This window comes from Xenopus laevis, chromosome 1L (genome assembly GCF_017654675.1).
Source record: "Xenopus laevis strain J_2021 chromosome 1L, Xenopus_laevis_v10.1, whole genome shotgun sequence".
Lineage (NCBI taxonomy): Eukaryota > Metazoa > Chordata > Amphibia > Anura > Pipidae > Xenopus > Xenopus laevis.
This window is the reverse complement of record NC_054371.1, coordinates 143,417,359-143,439,257: the sequence shown is the minus strand read 5'-3', so window position 1 is coordinate 143,439,257 and position 21,899 is coordinate 143,417,359. Positions and strand designations below refer to the sequence as shown.

The 21,899-nt window shown below is 39.0% G+C and overlaps 1 protein-coding gene across 1 annotated transcript in view; it reads left to right on the top strand.

Moving 5' to 3' along the window:
* The first annotated feature begins 425 nt into the window (after positions 1–425).
* gnaq.L (guanine nucleotide binding protein (G protein), q polypeptide L homeolog) overlaps positions 426–21,899 on the top strand; it is a 53,246-nt gene continuing 31,772 nt past the window's right edge. Inside the window, 1 exon segment of the mRNA NM_001087694.1 lies at positions 426–623. Coding sequence (NP_001081163.1) covers positions 488–623 — 136 coding nt within the window. The 5' untranslated portion in view covers positions 426–487.

Sequence of the window (21,899 nt, the reverse complement as noted above, 5' to 3'; positions counted from 1 at the left end):
GGAAGTGTCTGCTTGATCTATTTAGCATTACAGTAGGCGCCGGGGTTTCACTGGCTCTATTGTAAAGAGGATCAGTCCGCACGTATCACTCCAGGCAGTATTCGGGGCTTCGCTATCATTAGTGGAAGGTCTCGTTGTCACGGTCACGGTGCTGGGGCTGCTCCCCCGTAAATGTGACCATGTTGTGCAGTGAATGGCTTTGAGAGGAGGCGGAGTTGGCGAGTGACAGCGGATCGGGCGTTTGGTGTTCCTTGTGCACGGGCAACAGCAGCCTCCACCCACTCCGGGGTGCCATCACATCAGCTGTCTGGCGGGGGGCACTTGCCCTGTGGATTTAATACCCCATTCATTGGAAAACCCCCCTCCCTTTTCCTTTCCCCTGCAGTACGCGCACGGCTGCTTTAGGCTTTGCTACATCTACATTGGCAGTGCGTTGGTCCCTTTTGCAGCAGGGTGGAGGTCTCTCACTCCCCACTAGTCAGGAGGCATGACTCTGGAGTCCATCATGGCGTGCTGCCTCAGCGAGGAGGCCAAGGAAGCTCGAAGGATTAACGATGAGATCGAGAGGCAGCTCCGCCGGGATAAGAGAGACGCCCGCCGGGAGCTCAAACTCCTCCTGCTCGGTGAGTACAGACACACACACACAGGGGGCAAGTGGCTGTGTGGCCTTGTCATATGCACATGTGTGTGCCCAGCACCCTCCCTCCCACTTCCATGTCTGCTACTGCTGCCCATTCATCCCCCCGAGCCAAGTGGGAGCAGCACACACATCTGTGCCTCTCCATCTATACATCTGTACATGTCATCCATATGGAATTATAGCACTGTCTCCTGCCAGAAAACATGGATGCTGCAGCATTGCATCGGCTGATATATATCCATGCACTGCCATTTCTTTAAACGGGCCTTTTTGGTTTTCTGTGGCTACTAAAGCAAATAAAGTTCTGTCTTGCATAAAAAAGGGCATTAACTCAAGGGATGAAAACATAATTATGCCTCTTTATAGGTCCCTGGTAAGGCCTCATCTGGAGTATGCAGTTCAGTTTTGGACTCCAGTCCTTAAGAGGGATATAAATGAGCTGGAGAGAGTGCAGAGACGTGCAACTAAATTGGTTAGAGGGACGGAAGACTTAAATTATGAGGGTAGACTGTCAAGGTTGGGGTTGTTTTCTCTGGAAAAAAGGCGCTTGCGAGGGGACATGATTACACTTTACAAGTACATTAGAGGACATTATAGACAAATGGCAGGGGACCTTTTTACCCATAAAGTGGATCACCGTACCAGAGGCCACCCCTTTAGACTAGAAGAAAAGAACTTTCATTTGAAGCAACGTAGAGGGTTCTTCACAGTCAGGACAGTGAGGTTGTGGAATGCACTGCCGGGTGATGTTGTGATGGCTGATTCAGTTAATGCCTTTAAGAATGGCTTGGATGATTTTTTGGACAGACATAATATTAAAGGCTATTGTGATACTAAACTCTATAGTTAATATAGGTATGGGTATATAGAATTTTAATTAAAAGTAGGGAGGGGTGTGTGTATGGATGCTGGGTTTTCATTTGGAGGGGTTGAACTTGATGGACTTTGTCTTTTTTCAACCCAATTTAACTATGTAACTATGTAACTATGTAACTATATATATATATATATATATATCATCTGCATAAGGCCAGAATGTTTGTTCCACTGAAGGGGGCATTAGGACATGGGGATATTAAATAAGAATATATATATATATATATATATATAGTATGAGTTATTTGGTAATCAGGGTGGTGTGTTGTGTGTGTGTATATATATAATTTTTCTCCTACCATTGTGTTTTTTGCTTATAGATCTGGTAATTGCTGTGTTGTGAGGCATCCACAACAATGGTTTAGAAACAATAAATATAGACTAAAGCAGTGATTCCCAACCAGTGGCTTATGAGCAACATGTTGCTCACCAACCCCTGGGTTGTTGTTCTCAGTGGCCTGAAAGCAGGTGCTTATTTTTGAATTCCAGGCTTGGAGACAAGTTTTGGTTGCATAAAAACCCGGTGTACTTCCAAACAGAGCCTCCTGTAGACTGCCAGTCCACATGGGGCTACCAAATAGCCAATTACAGCCCTTATTTGCACCAACCAGGACACATTTTCATGTTTGCGTTGCTCCTCAACTCTGTTAACATCTGAATGTTGCTCACTGGTAAAAAAGGTTGGGGACCCCTGGACTAAAAGGACCATGTGTGATAGAACCAAACAACATCACAGAAGTGTTATTACAAGTACAATCTATTATAGAGGTCCTCCCAATTGCACATAGACTACATTATATTCATTCACTCCCGTATTGAATTTTAGAAATTGAATATTTTGGAACAATCATTTTGATGTAGTAATGCCAAACCAGTTCTATATCTCTTTGGTAATATATGCTTAGTATTGTGTGTTGTCCTTTGCATTTCTTCTGAATGTAGCGTAGTAGCAGATAGGGGTTAAAAGGAGAAAACCTGCCACCCAGTATTCATTATTCTACTGGACAGCCCAGTTTAATGAGGAGCTGGCAAATGCCATATATATTGACATGCACTTTTGTGGGTGTGGCTTTCCTGGCCGGCATAGAGCCATACTTTCACTTTTTATACTTACACATATGTCTTGTTTCCTAATCACTGTCCAGATTTGCATTATTTTGGCCTCACAGAGCAACATAAGTAATGTCTAAAATATTACTGAGGGATGCATTACCAAAAAATAATGGAACAAGATCAAGATGAGTTTTTGGAAAGGCTGAGAAGCAGCTCGGCCTCCAAATGGCCATCCCTAAGCTATATGCACTTTATTGACTGACAATAACCACATTTTATAAAAGCAACCCTGTCAATTGCACAAAAACTTCTTTTATTTGTGTTGCAAAAATATAAATGGGTGTTAAAAAAAAAAAAAAATCTTAATTGTATTACAATTCTACTTGCTTTCAGGAAAATAATGAAGCAAAGAATCAACTGCAAATAGGCAGTGATGGAAATGAACAGGCCCTTATCACTAGTGCACTCCATATTACGTAAAGGACAGGATACAGATTTTGGGTGATTGGATTTTTAAACATGTTAAGGTGGCCATACACGGGCAGATAAAGCTGCCGATATCGGTCGTTTGGACTGATTTGACAGCTTATCTGCCCGTGTATGGGGGCTTCCGACGGGTCACCCCGATCGATATCTGGCAACGATATCGATCGGGAAGGTTGGATTTTTACCCGACCGACCCGTCGGAGCCGCTTGGCGCATCGTAATTCGATCGTTCGGCCATACGGCCGAACGCTCGAATTACCCCCGATATAGCCACGCAGTTTAGTGGCATATCAGGGAAAGATCCGCTCGTTTGGCGATGTCGCCAAACGAGCGGATCTTTAAGTCTATGGCCACCTTTACTGTTGATTAGTGTCGATCTATCTAACTACCACAAATATCAGATACTGTACCGGTTATGACATTGTTGTGAAGATTCACAAAGATGTTTTTTATATTTTGTTAAATGTGACATATCCATTCTGTAGTGGAATGTTTAATTTTATATATTATGTACTGTTTATTGTATGTTCTAACTTTAATGTTTGTGGTGTCATATTCTAGTTGCTGCTGTATTTGATGTTTTACTAAATTACCAAGGAATTCTATTCGCTTATGAAACTTTAACGTTAGTGTATATAACACTTTGCTATTAAATGGTCTTTTGGTGTACTTTACTAGCTAAGGGTAGAGAAGAGGAATTTGCTCTAACTTGTGCAGTTCAAAGTTCATGCTGCTGCCTCTTGGGCAGAGCCTAAGCTAAATTGTATTTAAAATGTATCCGGAACAGGATATCCTCTCTTCTTAATACAGTTTGATATAATGTGCTTTTATTACTCTAAATCAGTGATTCCCAACCAGTAGCTTGTGAGCAACATGTTGCTCTCCAACCCCTTGGATGTTGCTCTCAGTGGCCTCAAAGCAGGTGATTATTTTTGAATTCCAGGCTTGGAAGTTAGTGTTAATTGCATTAAAACTAAGTACAGTGCCAAGCAGAGCCTCCTGTAATCTACATAGGGGCTACCAAATAGCCGATCACAGCCCTTATTTGACACCCCAAGGAACTTTTTCATGCTTGTGTTGCTCCCCAACTCTTTACATTTGAATGTGGCTCACGGGTAAAAAAGGTTGGGGACCCCTGCTCTAAATGCTGACAAGTCTAGATCTGTTAGGATTTTTTTGGGGTAAAATGACAGTGCCATTTTTATGAACATGTTACTTTATCTACTACTGTTTGCTGAGCATAAGTTTGTTTTTTGGTTTTTTTGGGGGGGGGGTTTCCCCCTGAATTTGTGTATAGTAATTGTCTGGTGCTGTACCTGCAATACTGCTTTCTCTGACAGGAAAAGATGAAAGAAATTTTAATTTAAGCCATGACCATTGTCGGCAACTGGCATAAAAGATGTTATCTATATAACTTTAAACGTTTAAAACTAAGGTTGCCTGAGACCATAAAATAATATTATTTTTAATCCGGACAATGACACATAGCCTATTTGTGATTAGTTCAGGAGGTGGTGCTAAATTGACCACAATTTCCTCTTGCCTCCTATGGCAGTTGACTGATAATATTCTTACATGCACTCATCAGCCAATTGTATGTTGTAAATGTGGCGGTTCATGTTTAGAAGTATTACATATATCACAATCCCTTACATGAGTCTCTCAGGCAATTCCCATAGAAGCCAGTGGGTATGAAGTGATTTTCAGGCAGTTTGTTACTTTTTAAGTTTTCAATAATGTGAGGAATTGTACCTCAGCTGCACTCCTTGTTGTACCGATACAAAATGTATGTGTTCAACTAAAAGCTGCACCCAGTGGGATTTTGTATTTTCCTCAGCTAGCCCTCTATCCCCAATTTACTTGTCTACTGACCATAATATACCTGTGTGTGTTTATGTAAGTTACATTGGGTGGTTCCTGACAAAACTGTGTGTTTGTGTGTGTGTGTGTGTGTAATGATAGGAACTTTAGATTGTAAGCTCCACTGGGTCAGAGACTATGTGGTTGAAATATCGTCTCTGTAAAGTGCTGCACGATGTATTGCTGTTATATCAATAAAGGTTACTAATAACTTAAATGGTTTACTCTTTGCCTGCATGACTTTTCTCAAGCATGCATTAATTCTAAACCCCTTTCCATAATACCTCTGGATTTCATTTAAATTACAGGCCAAGGAGCTCTGAACTTAACACTTGCCATGAAAGTAAAGTTTGTGTTGTGACTGACAACGTAGGGATATATCACGCAATGCCCAAGTCTAGCAGAAGTGACGCTGGTGTGGTATGTATGCTAAGCTGTCATGGTGCAGGAAACACAACATACTGACCAGTGGCGTAACTTGATATTACTGGGCCCCATAGCAAATTATTTTCCAGGCCCCCAAAATGTCTAGAGGTTGACCTGTTTTATCAGTATTTATTGAAATTATATAGTAATTAGGGTCATATTGGGCCCCTATATCTCCTGGCCTCCCTGCAGCCACAGGGTCTGCTTCCTCTGTAGTTACACCCCTGATACTGACAAAGGCCCACTCTTAATGCACTTGGGCCTATGTGAGCTGGAAGCAAAATCTGGGAGTCAAGATGTAAAGGGCAAAGATCAGATATTTACACTTCCTTTTCCCCCACTTGTAATGGAGCCTTATAATGCACTTAGCATGACTTATAGGTGACATTAGGAACAGTTTCTACCAAGGGCAAGTAATGACATCATAGAAAGGTTAGTCTGGAGGACCAAGTTGAATAGATACATTTGGCAAAGAATGACCCATGGTGGCAAGGCCCTGTCTGTATTTCTGGGGTAAATATGACCCTAGTATGTCTCGGCTGTGAGGAGACTTCATTCCAAAGAGTGGAATAAGTTGCACATTAAATTTTGCCTAATTTAACTAGTCAGCAGTAGCTGGAATTTCCCCAAAGAACAACCATGTGCCTCAGGTGTAATGCTGACAACAGTGGTGACGGCATTTATTAATTAAAAAAAAAAATCTATTGAAATTATTTACTCGTTCCCCAAAAGCTGCATTAATGTGTCAGCCGAGACGGTTACTCATGGCTGCAGCCTCTAAGGGCCCAGCAAAAGGATTTAAGAGACTTTATGCTAATTAAATGATGTGTTAGTGGTGCCCATCTGACCCAGGCCTTAGAAATCAGGTTAACAATTCGCTGATTGAAAGATGCGACTAATTTAATAATGGGGTTATTTCCATGGCATACCTGAAGGATATTATGAAAACACTCTTGCTTTCCAGGTTACTAAGTGCATTTTGTTGCTGTGTATTTCTATATATGACTAATTCCGTCACTAATTAGGATATTTTCTATGGGGGGGGGGCGTGTGCTGTTTTGCAGCATTGGAGCAAAATCGGTGCATTGTTCTTACTGTACAGAATAATGAATTGGCACTATACATTGTGCATGGTCTGCATAACTGACTGTCACAGTAAGGCCTTAGTATTTAATTTTACTTTTTTGTTTAACAATGTGTATGATCATGTATTAACCACCATTTCAGATCAAACTCAGGCCTACTAGTCAAACTGCCATCAGAACAAGGGTTAGTCTGACTGATCTTATTAAATTGCAAAATATTCTTTGATTGAGGACTATTTACCCTTGTTTTCTTTATATTTATAAAAATAAGCGATCTCTATTTATTTTTTTGCTTTTGGGTATGACTTAATGCTAATAAAGTTTGTTGTAATAATTTGAACCCAATTTTGTATGTAACTCCAGAGTGATTAGCATGACAAATCTGATTTTGCTCTCTTTGTAACTGTAATTAAGTCGATGCCCAGAAAAGGATACTCCCTGAGTAGTTATTTTTATATATTTACTATATCTTGGTCTAGAAAAAAATACAATACAGGCAAATATAGCTGAAAAGTAGTACTTTCATCTACAATAACTTGTGACCACTTATATTGTAATCTCTATAGGGCAGGGACCTTTAGTCTCTTGCCTTTTTTAACACCTTTAATGTAACTAAACTTTGTTTTTGTTTGTATTTATTTTTGAACTGGCCCTTGTTATGTTACTGTTCTGCTGTGCAGTACTGCATATTTAATATGTTATAAATAAAATTATACATGCATAAAACGCCATATAAACCTCCTTAGAATTAGAAATTAAAGGAGAAGGTGCCAAATGTTAGGCATCCCCAAGTGAATGTATTTACTTACCTGAAACCCTGGGCCTGTGCTTCGATCAGCAGAAAACTGCACCGGCATGGGGTTCTTCCAGCGAGCACCATGGCGCGATCTTCTTCCCGCTTATTCTTTCTTCAAATTTCCCAGGGCAGAGGCATGCGCAGTTGAACGTAATAGCCGACTTTTTAGTTAAAGTCCGGCTTTTTGTTCTACTGCACATGCGCAGCCGCACAAAGAAAGAGGAAGACGAAAGAGTGGTGCTCACTGGAAGAACCCCGGGCCGGTGCAGTTTTCTGCTGATCGAAGCACAGGCCCAGGGAAGTAAATACACTTGGGTATGCCTAACATTTGGCACCCTCCTTTGCAAAATAACTTTCCTTCTACTTTAAGATTCTTATAAAAAAAAAAAAAAAAATCTGTTCACATTGAGGTAACCCAGGGATTTGAAAAAGACCTCAACCAATCTGATCAATTAACCTTTGATTTAAACTAAGTTATATTTATCCTGTTAACTCTCACGTATGCTCTTGTTGTGTCTTTTACAGGCACGACAAGTGTGTTATACAAGAAAAGGTAACCTTTGAGCATGATACTGTAAATACTTGATCACAATGCCTTTTCTGCAAACTATTGTGCTGGGCGTTGAAATTGTATACATCTGTATGTTTCTCACTTGTTTTCCTCCTTCCCAGTAGTTTTTAGACTGAAGTCACACTTCGTTATTTTTTTTCTTATCTTACAATGTGACTATTTATAGCCTTCACTCATTGGGATCAAGAAATAACTAAGGCTACAACAGGTGACATTGCTTGGGGTGGGGTGGAGGAAGAATATCCTGGTTCTGATTGCTGATTTCCTATCAGGCACATATTCTCTGCTTATAGAAGTGTGTGCAGCTCATTGTCTAGTTATCATTGGTGTTGTGCATAAACCGCTAATTAAAGGGGTAGTTCAGATTTAAATTTAACTTTGTTTGTTGAATGCCCTATTCTAAGTAACCTTTCTACTCGTATTCATTTTTAAATTTTTGAATTATTTCTTCTGCCTTTTCAGGCTGCCAAAAAACACTGTTCTTCTGTGAAGCTACATTGTATTTATTGTTTTTTTTTTTTTACACTTTTTTCTTTATACTTCTAGCTGTCCTCTCTTTAAAAAAACATTGCCTGGTTGCTCTTGAATTGGAACAACCAGATTGCTGCTGAAATTTAAAACTAGAAAGCTGCTGAAGAAAAAAAAAATAAAAAAGCTAAATAATTAAAAATCCAAAAAAAAATTAAGACCATTTGCAAAACTGTCTCAAGATATTGCTGTCTGCAGCATACTAAAAGCTTATTTAAAAGTGAACTAACTTTGCTTCTAATTCAGTTTTATCTATGTGCTTAAAGGAATGCAATGTAATTTTCAGTTTAATCTGTTTATGAACGTATTGTTCCTAGTGTTGGTACCATGCAAAGGAGGCTTTGTGCAGTCCTGCTACTGATCCTTATTCAAAAGTTCTCCCTAAGGGGACAATTTATCAAAATTAAAAAAATTCTATAATCTATTTTTATTTCTGAACTTGTGTGAATGATGTCACAGAGAATTATTTGCCTTTTTCCATCAGAATTTTCCTGGATTTTGCCCACATATATGCAACATATGCTCTGTAAATTAAAATGCATAATTTCAAAAGTGCTAATATTTGTTACTGTATATCAGTGTTTATTGGTTAATTTCTCACACTTCAATAGCAGCCCATACTGAGTGAGGACTATTTACCCTTGTTTTCTTTATATTTATAAAAATAAGCTATCTCTATTTGTAAATTAAAATGCATAATTTCAAAAGTGCTAATATTTGTTACTGTATATCAGTGTTCATTGGTAAATTTCTCACACTTCAATAGCAGCCCATACTGAGCATGCTCCCCAAGCAGTTGATACAGTGGTTACCCGCATTTCTCTGCTTCTGAGAAATGTAACAATTTAAAGGGATTCTGTCATGATTTTTAAGGTATAGTTTTTATTTCTAAGTGACACTGTTTACACTGCAAATAATTTACTCTATACTATGTAAAATTAAATTCCTAACACAAGTGCATTTTTTTAGTTGTAAGTGGTGTGTAGGCAGCCATCTCAGGTCATTTTGCCTGGTCATGTGCTTTCAGGAAGGAACTGCTTTCAGACAGACTGTTGTTTCTCCTATGCAATGTAACTGAATGTGTCACAGTGGAACCTGGATTTTTACTATATTCTTATATCTACCAGGGATCTGTTAACTGGTTACATTTTGCTCTGCTAATGGGCTGCTGTGGGAGGATAAGGGAGCGGGAGTGATATTACTCCAACTTGCAGTGCAGCAGTAAAAAGTGACTAAAGTTTATCAGAGCACAAGTCACATGACTGGGGGCATATGGCAAACTGACAATATGTCTAGCCCCGTGTCTGATTTCAAAATTAAATATAAAAAAATGTTTGCTGTTTTGAGAGAGAAAAAAAAAAACAATTTTCAGTGAGAAGCCTGCTGGAGAAGCACTTTTAACTGATGCATTTTGAAAAAAACATGTTTTCCCATGACAGTATCTTTTTAATATCAGATTCTGCAGTTCAGAAATGCTGTTACCGTACAACATTTATAAGCAAGGAGGAAAATTAAACTTTTACATGTTTACATTTTAAAAGCAATATAAAATTTGTAAAAAGGAGAAAATAGTAAACCATTGCCCTTTTAAAACTTTGCCACTATCTCACTTGTAAAAGTTGCTGTTCTTCAGATTGAAGCAGTGAGAGCCACCCAGCAACCAAAAAAAATGAACTTACGGGGCTTTGGTTCATTTTATTTTAAAAACATTTTATTGCTTATCTTTATGTTCAGATATATCTAAACAGTTGTTTGGTTGCTAATGAAGCTCTAGCAATGAAATAGTTTAAATTTGAAGACATATGGACAATCTAATAAAAGTCGCAAGAGAAACAATTTGCACCAATAGGAATAAAATCATCTCACAATGTAATATTCTTCCTTAACCCTTTAAGTGCCAGCAGAATTTCACATTTTGGTTACGCGAAATGCCAGCCGTTTTTGAAACATTTTGTGCTCTCTCACTTTAGGGGCATTTTCTGAGGGGAAACCTATAGTTTACCTAGGAAAACTATACATTGTTTTTTTCGGTAGAAACTGAGCTTTCTAAATCTGCCTGAGTTTTCATGTATTTCCACCTGTGCAAAAAAATTTATAGTGCTAAATACCAAAAAAAAATGAAAAATTACCATTTTTCATCGTATATCAATTTATACCAGAAAAATATTTCATTTTAGGGATGAAAATCCAACTGATTTGGAAAGCCTTATGTCTCTCGAACGTGCCAATACCAGATATGTATAGTTTTAGGGAGATTTAGGATTTCTGTACAGCAAAAACTCCCGGCAGTATATTACCGAATTTTGAAAGCACTAAGGCAGAAAACAGCATGCTTTAGATTCCAAGGCAAAAAATCCTGAAACCGTAGGTTTACCCCAGAAAACCATACATTTTTGAAAAGTACACATTCTGCCGATTACAAAATGGGTAACTATGTCTCTCTACTCCCAACTACCAAACATAAAAGCTTGTCTGAAAATAGCGGTTTTTCAAAAAAAAATTCAAAATTCTGAAAAATCATTTCAAAGGTTTTATTTTGCTGCTCCGCATATCCCAAACTATATTAGGTACCAAGAAAAAGCACCTGAAATATGATTGCCAGGGGTCCACTGAACAGTTTGATACCCATTATGCATAGGTTTACCAAAGTATCTGGCATTTAGAGACACCAATATGAAGTTAGCACATCCAAATTGATCAGGACTTTACTTCAGCTACTGAGAAATCAACACATTGACTGCATTTTTTGTGGGGTAAAAACACAGAAATATATGTTTACCCCCCAAACCCATACATTTTTGGAAAGTACACATTCTACAGAATATAAAATGGGTACCCATGCCTTATTGCTCCAAACTACTGAGTCGCCAGGCTTTCCCAAAGTTGTCGGTTTTGGTGAAATATCTGAAAATTGCCTCAAAGCTTCAACTTCCCAGTACCATATCACCCATGTGTCATTACGTACTAAGAAAAAGCACCCTAAATATGATTGCCAGGGTTCCTCTGAACATTTTGGTGGCCATTGTTCATAAGTTTACCAAAGTATCTGGCATTTAGAGGCCCCAAAATGAAGTTAGCGCATACAAACAGTCCCGTGGGTAACTTCAGCTAATGAAAAATCAACACATTGACTGCATTTTTGTGGGGTAAAAACACAGAAATATATGTTTACCCCCCAAAACCCATATATTTTTGGAAAGTACACATTCTACAGAATCTAAAATGGGTACCCATGCCTTTCTGCTCCAAACTACTGAGTCGCAAGGCTTTCCCACAATTGTCAGTTTTGGTGAAATATCTGAAAATTGCCTCAAAGCTTCAACTTCTCAGCACCATATCACCCATGTATCGTTATGCACCAAGAAAAAGCACCCTAAATATGATTGCCAGGGTTCCTCCGAACAGTTTGGTGGCCATTGTTCATAGGTTTACCAAAGTATCTGGCATTTAGAGGCCCCAAAATGAAGTTAGCGCATACAAATAGTCCTGTGGGTAACTTCAGCTAATGAAAGATCAACACATTGACTGCATTTTTGTGGGGTAAAAACACAGAAATATATGTTTACCCCCCAAACCCATACATTTTTGGAAAGTACACATTCTACAGAATCTAAAATGGGTACCCATGCCTTATTGCTCCAAACTACCGAGTCGCAAGGCTTTCCCAAAGTTGCCGGTTTTGGTGAAATATCTGAAAATTGCCTCAAAGCTTCAACTTCCCAGCACCATATCACCCATGTGTCATTACGTACTAAGAAAAAGCACCCTAAATATGATTGCCAGGGTTCCTCTGAACATTTTGGTGGCCATTGTTCATAAGTTTACCAAAGTATCTGGCATTTAGAGGCCCCAAAATGAAGTTAGCGCATACAAACAGTCCCGTGGGTAACTTCAGCTAATGAAAAATCAACACATTGACTGCATTTTTGCGGGGTAAAAACACAGAAATATATGTTTACCCCCCAAACCCATATATTTTTGGAAAGTACACATTCTACGGAATCTAAAATGGGTACCCATGCCTTTCTGCTCCAAACTACTGAGTCGCAAGGCTTTGCCAAATTTGGCGGTTTTGGTGAAATATCTGGAAATTGCCTCAAAGCTTCAACTTTCCAGCATCGTATTGTCCATGTATCATTACCAGCATAAAGCATCCTAAATATAAACATAGGGGTCTACTAAACAGTTTGATGCCCAATATGCATAGATATACCAAACTATGTGGCGCACAGAGACCCCCAAATGACAATATGTATAGACATTTTCACGGCTGACGCGCTGGCTGCTGCAATATAACCACTCGGTGTGTGTATTATGCGACATTAGACCACCTAACAGTACAGAGACCCCAGAAAACCATATATTTTCAGAAAGTACACATTCTGACGAATCCAATATGGGTAAATAAGTGTTTCTACTGCAAACTGCCAAACTGCAAAGCAATGCTGAACATAACGGTTTTTATCAAATTTCTGAAAATTGTCACAAAGCTTGAATTTTACCCCATTATATGCCCCACATTTCGTAACTTATCAGCATAAAACATCCTAAATATGAACGCCAGGGGTCTACTAAACACTTTGATGCCCAATATGCATAGATAAACCAAACTATGTGGCGCACAGAGACCCCCAAATGACAATAGTGTATATACATTTTCACGGCTGACGCGCGCTGGCTGCTGCAATATGAGCACCTGGTGTGTGTAATATGCGACATTAGACCCCCTAACAGTACAGAGACCCCAGAAAACCATATATTTTCAGAAAGTACACATTCTGACGAATCCAATATGGGTAAATATGTGTTCCTACTGCAAACTGCCAAACTGCAAAGCAATGCTGAACGTAACGGTTTTTATCAAATTTCTGAAAATCGTCACAAAGCTTGAATTTTACCCCATTATATGCCCCACATTTCGTAACTTATCAGCATAAAACATCCTAAATATGAACGCCAGGGGTCTACTAAACACTTTGATGCCCAATATGCATAGATATACCAAACTATGTGGCGCACAGAGACCCCCAAATGACAATAGTGTATATACATTTTCACGGCTGACGCGCGCTGGCTGCTGCAATATGAGCACCTGGTGTGTGTAATATGCGACATTAGACCCCCCTAACAGTACAGAGACCCCAGAAAACCATATATTTTCAGAAAGTACACATTCTGACGAATCCAATATGGGTAAATATGTGTTCCTACTGCAAACTGCCAAACTGCAAAGCAATGCTGAACGTAACGGTTTTTATCAAATTTCTGAAAATCGTCACAAAGCTTGAATTTTACCCCATTATATGCCCCACATTTCGTAACTTATCAGCATAAAACATCCTAAATATGAACGCCAGGGGTCTACTGAACACTTTGATGCCCAGTATGCATAGATATACCAAACTATGTGGCGCACAGAGACCCCCAAATGACAATAGTGTATATACATTTTCACGGCTGACGCACTGGCAGCTGCAATATAAGCACCTGGTGTGTGTATTATGCAACATTAGACCCCCCTAACAGTACAGAGACCCCAGAAAACCATATATTTTCAGAAAGTACACATTCTGACGAATCCAATATGGGTAAATAAGTGTTTCTACTGCAAACTGCCAAACTGCAAAGCAATGCTGAACATAACGGTTTTTATCAAATTTCTGAAAATTGTCAGAAAGCTTGAATTTTACTCCATTATATGCCACACATTTCGTAACGTATCAGCATAAAACATCCTAAATATGAACGCCAGGGGTCTACTGAACACTTTGATGCCCAATATGCATAGATATACTAAACTATGTGGCGCACAGAGACCCCCAAATGACAATAGTGTATATACATTTTCACGGCTGACGCGCTGGCTGCTGCAATATAAGCACCTGGTGTGTGTATTATGCGACATTAGACCCCCCTAAAAGTACAGAGACCCCAGAAAACCATATATTTTCAGAAAGTACACATTCTGACGAATCCAATATGGTTAAATAAGTGTTTCTACTGCAAACTGCCAGACTGCAAATCAATGCTGAACGTAACCGTTTTTATCAAATTTCTGAAAATCGTCACGAAGCTTGAATTTTACCCCATTATATGCCCCACATTTCGTAACTTATCAGCATAAAACATCCTAAATATGAACGCCAGAGGTCTACTGAACACTTTGATGCCCAATATGCATAGATATACCAAACTATGTGGCGCACAGAGACCCCCAAATGACAATAGTGTATATACATTTTCACGGCTGACGCGCTGGCTGCTGCAATATAAGCACCTGGTGTGTGTATTATGCGACATTAGACCCCCCTAACAGTACAGAGACCCCAGAAAACCATATATTTTCAGAAAGTACACATTCTGACGAATCCAATATGGGTAAATGTGTGTTTCTACTGCAAACTGCCAAACTGCAAAGCAATGCTGAACATAACGGTTTTTATCAAATTTTTGAAAATCGTCAGAAAGATTGAATTTTACCCCATTATATGCCCCACATTTCGTAACGTTTCAGCATAAAACATCCTAAATATGAACGCCAGGGGTCTACTGAACACTTTGATGCCCAATATGCATAGATATACCAAACTATGCGGCGCACAGAGACCACCAAATGACAATAGTGTATATACATTTTCACGGCTGACGCGCTGGCTGCTGCAATATAAGCACCTGGTGTGTGTAATATGCGACATTAGACCACCTAACAGTACAGAGACCCCAGAAAGCCATATATTTTCAGAAAGTACACATTCTGACGAATCCAATATGGGTAAATATGTGTTTCTACTGCAAACTGCCAAACTGCAAAGCAATGCTGAACATAACGGTTTTTATCAAATTTCTGAAAATTGTCAGAAAGATTGAATTTTACCCCATTATATGCCCCACATTTCGTAACGTATCAGCATAAAACATCCTAAATATGAACGCCAGAGGTCTACTGAACACTTTGATGCCCAATATGCATAGATATACCAAACTATGTGGCGCACAGAGACCCCCAAATGACAATAGTGTATATACATTTCACAGCTGACGCGCTGGCTGCTGCAATATAAGCACCTGGTGTGTGTATTATGCGACATTAGACCCCCCTAACAGTACAGAGACCCCAGAAAACCATATATTTTCAGAAAGTACACATTCTGACGAATCCAATATGGGTAAATAAGTGTTTCTACTGCAAACTGCCAAACTGCAAAGCAATGCTGAATATAACGGTTTTTATAAAATTTCTGAAAATTGTCAGAAAGCTTGAATTTTACCCCATTATATGCCCCACATTTCGTAACGTATCAGCATAAAACATCCTAAATATGAACGCCAGAGGTCTACTGAACACTTTGATGCCCAATATGCATAGATATACCAAACTATGTGGCGCACAGAGACCCCCAAATGGATATATAGTAGATAAAATTTACAAGGCAAAACAAAATAAGGCAGTAAAGGGTGAAATGCAAAAAAATCCAATAAAACCACAAAAATCAATGTTTTTTTTCCAGACTAGTGTTATCGGCCGTCAGAATCACAGTTTGAATATTTTAGATGGGCCAAACAGGTTCTACGGCTAGAAACAAGTGAACACAACATATGCAGAGCTGAAAATGCAATAAAATGGCTAAAAATTCAATAAAATGGCTAAAAATGCACCAAAATACCCAAAATTGCAATATAATCACCGAAATAACATACAAAAGGTATTGCACAGTACGGTTAGCGAATACGCTATGCGTAATGGCAATAAAACATTTTTTTCAGCCAAAAAAAGAAACGATGCGATAAGAAAAGAAAAAGCCACAATGCCATGTATGTGCGTGTGCGTGTGTACAAATGGTAAATTACATGTTATGTGCGCGTGTGTGCGTGTGCACATGTGTGTAAGTGCAGTGAGTGTAAGTGACCCCCCCAATCCCCAAAAATGTATGTGTAAGTGTGTGTAAGTGTGAATCTAAGTGTGTATTACTGTAATAAGTGTGTGTTGGTGTGTTTGTGTGTGTAATTGTTGCACTAACCTGAAAAAGTCGCTGGAGACTGTTGCAGGCGATCAGGAAGAGCCTCTGGAAGACATCTGCCTCGTGGTTCCTGTCTGTGTGCTGTGGGGGCGGAGATCGTCGATCCGGTGCAGGCTGCAGCAGCAGGACACGTAAGTAACACGTGCCTGCTGCTGTTTTTGGGCCCCTGGGCGATCGCGCCCCAGGGGCCACTCGATCCCCTGCTCTGCTCGTTGCCTAGGGGCAGGGGATCGAGCAGGAACGGAGCGAACGGCTCTAACAGCCGCTCCTCCGCTCCTGAACCAGGAAATGCTGCAGAACGTAGAATCTACGTTCTGTGGCATTTCAAGTACCTTTGCCACAGAACGTAGATTCTACGATCTGTGGCATTTAAAAGGTTAAAGGGGGACTCCACAAAAACATAACTTAAGCTTTTTGAAAACATAATTTCAAGCAACTTTGCAATGTACATCAATTAAAAAATATGCAGACTTTTCATGATTTTTAATGGTTTTGAACCGTTCCCTAAGCATAGCCTAACACAGAAAATGCATTATTTAAACATATACTATTAACTAAACAAATTATTTAAAAATAAGTTAGACTGTTGTGATAATGTCTATAAAATAAACCCCAAGTCTATAGTCATGTTTGGAAAGGAAATCACAAATTAGCACATTTTCAACATTTCCCAATACACTGTGTTTCAACAGAAAATTGACAGATAATTGCAGAGTTGAAAGCTCTAAGAAACAGCAGGAGATGGTTTGTAGGCATCCAGAACTTTCCCATGGCTTTTTAAATTTTATATCTAAGTCCTTTTTAGATGAGGTTTATTGAAGCTTATTAGTGCTAGTAATGAGGCAGGATTGACAGTTGTGTTAATTAAGTTTACAATTCTTATGAAATTTTATTCATACTGTAAAATTGGAAATCTTAGGTGGAGTAGATACCAACCTGTGGGGTGTAAATTGCAATGTTTCTTTGACCTCCTTTGAAAACCAATTATGTGTTTTTTGTTTGTTTGTTTTTTTAAATTCTTGAAGCAGCATCAAGCAGATGCGTAGTGTGTTGATAAATTGGGGTATTCTCCATAGGAGTCCAGCATCTAAACTCCTTTTCCTTTAACATCTGTTTACATTGATAAGGCAGGACTGGACTGCTGTGGGTGAAAGGAGGCACCCAGTAGGGAAGTCGTTCCTAAAGTTTACAAATTAAGATTTGTTCCGTTTTTGACATTTAGGGGCAGATTTACATAGGGTTGAATATTGAGGGTTAATTAACCCTCGATATTAGACTGCCGAATGTAAATCCTTCGACTTCGAATATCGAAGTCGAAGGATTTAGCGCAAATAGTTGGATCGAACGAAAAATTCGAAGGATTTTAATCCATAAAATTTGTTACAAAGCCTATGGGGACTTTCCCCATAGGCTAACATGGCACCTCGGTAGGTTTTAGGTGGCGAACTAGGGGTCGGAGTTTTTTTTAAAGAGAATGGTCGGATATTCTAACGATTTTTAGTTCGAATTGTTCGAGTCGAAGGTCGAAGTAGCCAAAAAACCTTTTGAAATTCGACGTTTTTTTTATTCTATTCTTTCACTCCAGCTAAGTAAATGGGCCCCTTAGAGATTATATAGTGTGGTTCTTTAACAATTAAAACTTCACCCTATATGCTTTAGAGACCATTGCCTATTCAGAACATCAGAACTGAAAATAATTAAAGCTGCCAAAATGCTGGTATTTTTTTTCCTTAAAGTGCTTTGAGCCTCCACTGGTTTGGACCCACTAATGGCAATAACACACAGGGAGATTTGTCACCTCCATTAAGAATTTCCTACCGCCAGCGACAAATCTTCCCAAAAATGCCTTACCATTCACTAACTTTGTAATCACCCCCCCCCCCCCAGTAATTTGCATTACTTGTAATTTGATGTAATACAAGGTTAGTGTATGACAAGGCATTCTTGGGGATATGTATCGCCTGCAGTTTTTATTTTTGTGTTTTTTTGTTTGTTTTTTAACGTGGGCAAAAAATCGACTTGTGTGTCATTGACCTAAGGGTGATGACAAAAGGTACTAATATGTAGCCTGCAAAATGACAGAAAATAGACACTAATGGGAATTGTCTCAGCTAAAACACTCAAATCTCATAATCACCCAAAAATGTCTTTACATGCATATTTAAGTGATATGAGAGTTTTAGCAGAGACAATCCTCCCTCCATATTGGATATGGCAGGGTATTTTCTGGCATTTGGTAGCCACTGCAAAATGCTGAATGACAATTTGCACTGAATATCATTGCCTTAATGGGAACTGCTGTTTTAAGGATACAGGTGTCTGCATACGTTTTTTGTTTTATAAAGATTACAGTGGCTGCACAGAATAGGTCTCCACAAAAAGAAGCGAAACGCAGTACTTTCATTGTTGCAACACAAAAGAAAAAATAGCAGCTACTTCTGTGCATGCAGAGCTAGGAATCCTTTTTTGTCACACCAGTTTCCCCGCAAGTATCAACATTTTTAAAAGAAATCTTACTGATTATTTATTTATATAATAGCAGGTCTGTTTTTTCCTAATGGTGTTTGTGTTTTATGTGCTGTAGTAAGAATATAAGCATCTATTTAACTCTTATGAATTTATAATTAGTGAGATATGATGATGTAAATGTGATTTGCATGTGAATGAACAGGAAAGCAATTGCAGTAAAAAATGTTTGACAGACTTATTCTTGACATCATAATGAATCTAAAAACAATAGTTGGATGGTATCTCATCAATATTCGGAATAACTGAGCATGTTATTAATAATATTATAAAAAATTGTAAGTAGAGCTGGCGGCTGAATATACATTTATATGTCCAAAAACTTGCACAAATATCTCTGTTATACGATTTATATAAGGGGACAAAACTTGAGTTTTAAATAACTATACTATGGCTTGGTTGTTCAATATTTTATCAACTGTATTAGAAAATCAGTATGACTGATGACACTCATCAAAAGTCTATGTGGCCATGGTTCAGGATGAGATGGGCCTGTACATCAACTGAATGACCTGCTGTGTGTAGGGTTGCCACCTTTTCTGGAAAAAAATACCAGCCTTCCTATATATTTAGCTTTTTTACATATTAATAACATTGGGATCAACCATCAATTTTACCTGCCAGGTGGTAACTCTAGCTGTGTGGGCCAGGCTAATAGCACAGAGCCACATGTATATTATATAAGTAGGTGCTTATAGAATAAGGCATTAATTGCAACATGTATATTTCCAAGATGAACAACTTGTAATCTATTTGCTGTTAACATCACCATTTATAATTTTAAAAAATACTCTACTTTTTATGCTTCTAAACTTCTTTTAGATAAAATTGCCAGCCTCTGATCATAGGAACCTCCCCCCCTTCCAGAAATGTGATTGTGGTTTCATTACTTCCTCTGCAGTTTGTGGCTTTTGTTCAAAAATTCCAATTTAGAGCTCTTTCGCCTTTTGTTTTGTATAAATATGGTCAACAGTGAGGGAAGGTCCAGACTTCATTTTCTCAAGAGCTTCAAAAAATGTTAATTCAGTCTTTGTTGTACATAATTACAGTCACATTCGAAGTACTGTGTTCAAGATAAGACAGAGCAGCAATTGATTAAAAAAAAAAAACTGCATATTTAAGAGAGCCGTTCAATGAACTAACTTCGGTTCTCTAGCGTTTTAGTACTGCACAATGCCTGTGCACATGCCAATAGCTACTTTTAATGACAGCCTTCAGCTATAGATACAGGTATGTATAAACCATGGGTAAATGGGATTCTTGTTTTTTCCTATTATAAAGGCTTGGTCATTTTGCACATATATCATTAGTTCTATGCATATTTGTTTGTATTACATTGAACCCACCTTTTTTGAGTTAAAATCCAAATGTATTGCTTTCTGTCATTCACTATTTTAATACATTTTGAGCCCATCTTAACTTTGGGCATGAAGTACCTTTTATTTTATTCTGAATTCTGAATCAAACTGAATTGCTTTATATTACAGCTGGGGTTAAAGGAGAAGGAAACCCCCTGGGCGCAAAACCCCTCCCCCTGGCCTACCTGTCCCCCTGGGCAAATGCCCCTAACTTGTTACTCACCCCTCTGCGCAGGTCCTGTCCACGGCGTTCACAGGCACCATCTTCTTCCACATGTGTCTTCTTCCTGCTTTGACTGGCGTCTTCTGGCGCATGCGCAGTAGGAACAGTTACCGGTACAGATCTACTGCGCATGCGCCGGATGTCACGAAAGTGACATACGGCGCATGCGCAGTAGATCCGTACCGGTAACTGTTCCTACTGCATCTTCTGGCGCATGCGCAGTAGGAACAGTTACCGGTACGGATCATGCGCAGTAGATCCGTACCGGTAACTGTTCCTACTGTGCATGCGCCAGAAGATGCCGGTCAGAGCAGGAAGAAGACACGCGTGGAAGAAGATGGCGACTGTGAACTCCGTGGACAGGACCTGCGCAGAGGGGCATTTGCCCAGGGGACAGGTAGGCCAGGAGGGGGGAGGGGTTTTGCGCCCAGGGGGTTTACTTCTCCTTTAAAGGCTATGCTACATGAGATATTTTCACTTTGCACACTTTGTATAGTCCAAAATGCTCTGGTCCCCCTATTTATATACTTAGGGGCAGATTTATTAAGCTTTCAGTTGTGTTTTCTACGAAAAATTTTAGTTTTCAAGGTTATTTTGGAGTCCAAACTATTTTTCTGGTTTCGAGTAGTTAGTAAATTCATTGTCCATGCAGGTAACCACCCACAATATGTGGGCCTCAGGTTGGATAGCCCTAAAGTCAGGAATCTGGTTAAGAACTGTTAAAGATTGATTTACTTGTAGTAAGACTACACTACTGTGGCTTTTAATTGTGTACAAGAGATTGCAGAATTTAGATGTTGCTTAGATTAAAGACTCTAGGGCAGGGGTCTCCAACATTTTTTATCTCTGTTGAAATATAAAAACAGTTGGGGAGTACCACAAGCATGAAAAAGTTCCTAGGGGTGCCCAGTAACTGCTGTGATTTGTTATTCGGTAGCCATGTGTGAACTGGTAGACTACACGAACCTCTGTTTCACAGTACACATGGTCTTTATGCCTCCAAAACTTGGCTCCATGTCAGAAATTCAAAAACAAACACCTGCTTTGAGGCCACTGGGAGCAACATCAAAGGGCTTGGTGAGCAACATGTTACTCACAAACCACTGGGATCAATGCTGTAGGGAAAGCAGTGATTGTGAAATAACTTGATAATATTAACCAGATAAAGGGTTAGTCCACCTTTAAGTTAATTGTAGTATGTTCTAAAATGTCCTGTTAAAAGTGATACTGACACTATAAAAATTATTTTTAAAATATTAATCTACATTAAAAGTTACCTGTAGGTCAAGCTGCTCCTTTTTTTTGATAATATTTCTGCTTTTGTAAGTAATTGTTACTTAAATTTCCTAAACCTGACTGTTATGCCAAGCTGACTGTCCCTCCTTAACCTGTTGGTAGGAGTTTCTAATGCTAACAGACTACTGCTGCACAAATATAGCAGCTCCCTCATAGA